Source organism: Cicer arietinum, chromosome 6, assembly GCF_000331145.2.
Source record: "Cicer arietinum cultivar CDC Frontier isolate Library 1 chromosome 6, Cicar.CDCFrontier_v2.0, whole genome shotgun sequence".
Lineage (NCBI taxonomy): Eukaryota > Viridiplantae > Streptophyta > Magnoliopsida > Fabales > Fabaceae > Cicer > Cicer arietinum.
In genome coordinates this window covers 14,690,722-14,692,132 of record NC_021165.2, presented here as the reverse complement: position 1 = coordinate 14,692,132, position 1,411 = coordinate 14,690,722, and the positions used below count along the sequence as shown (strand labels likewise).

Here is a 1,411-nt window from a genome sequence, read left to right as displayed (position 1 = left end):
AAATTTGTATTGAAAGATTTTAATTCTCCTAAAATATTATATTCTTTAAAACAAATAAATAATTCTTTCAATCACACTTTTAGAGTGTGTTTGGATGACGAAATTGGAAATTTTAGAAAAATTAGAATTTTTAGGCAAATATTAGAAATTAGAATTTTTAGACAAATATTTCAATTAAATTCTTTTTATTTTTAAATTTGTTGGAATTGTTTTTTTTTAAACTGGACTATTTCAAATGTTTGTGATAGTTTTTTTAAATGAGGATAGAAGAAGTGAATATTATTTTCAAAACTAAAGAGGATGTTAGTATATTTTAAGGAAACTCAAGTGAGTATAGGAGAGTATAATGTTAATGATTTATTGAAAGTCATTTTAGACCATATAGCAAACAATTATGCCATTTTAGAAAACATGCATGCTAAAAATATTTTTAAGAATATTATTAATTATGCAATTTACATAATCAATTATAGTTTTTCTAGTGAAAATATTTTTATGTAAAATCACATTTAGATGCAAATCATTGTGAGTGTGTGATTTATTTTATTTTAGAGAATTTTATTTTCACTTACATAAAATCTTAAAACACAGAATACAAATAAAGAAAACTTGATCTCCTTTTCTGCTTTTTGCTTCTTATCATTTAAGGAATTCTTATGTCGATCGTCAAAACAAAATTATTCCTATCAAGACATATAGATTCACATGCTTGAGCCTGAGTTTAACAATTTTGTTGGAACACAATGGCAACTTCACTCTCATAAGGATTTACTCACTAAGCTTGGTAATTGCATGAAGGAATATGTTACCAATTCAATCCTCATGAAGACTATTTCAATGGCAATTTTTTTTTCAATGCACCCTTTCTGAAAAAAAAAAACACTAAAATGCCCTCTTTCTAAATTAAAACACCAAAATGCTTCTTTTTTTTTCAAAATAATTTTTCCTTACAAGTCGCCATTTGGAATGGCGACTTCCTTAAGGAAGGCCTACTCCCAAATGGCGACTTCCAACTGGTTTTTTTTAAAAAAAAATTCAATTTTTTTTCGTTACTCCATATATATAATTTAATTATTTTAATTAATAAAAATACATAAAAAATAAATAAATAGACATTTAAATTATGAAAAAAATTTAATAAATCCAAATGGACATTTATAAAATAATTTTTTTGTTAAAAAAATATTTTAATTTTTATTGAAATAACAAAAGTAATATATATATATATATAATTCATAAAAATAGATAAATAAAAATTTTAAATTACGATAAAATTTTAGGAAATTCAAGTTCGAAATGTCAATTTTTAACAGGTTATTTTTTTGTAAAAAAATAATTATTTCAATTTTTGTTGAAATAACAAAATTAATATATATATATAATTAATATAATTCATAAAAATAGATAAATA

The 1,411-nt window shown here is 21.8% G+C and overlaps 1 protein-coding gene across 1 annotated transcript in view; it reads left to right on the top strand.

The window, feature by feature from the left end:
* Positions 1-705: 705 nt before the first annotated feature.
* LOC101505147 (berberine bridge enzyme-like 17) overlaps positions 706-1,411 on the top strand; it is a 9,034-nt gene continuing 8,328 nt past the window's right edge. The window contains exon 1 of the mRNA XM_004504914.1: positions 706-784. Coding sequence (XP_004504971.1) covers positions 706-784 — 79 coding nt within the window. The remainder of the gene's footprint in view (positions 785-1,411) is intronic.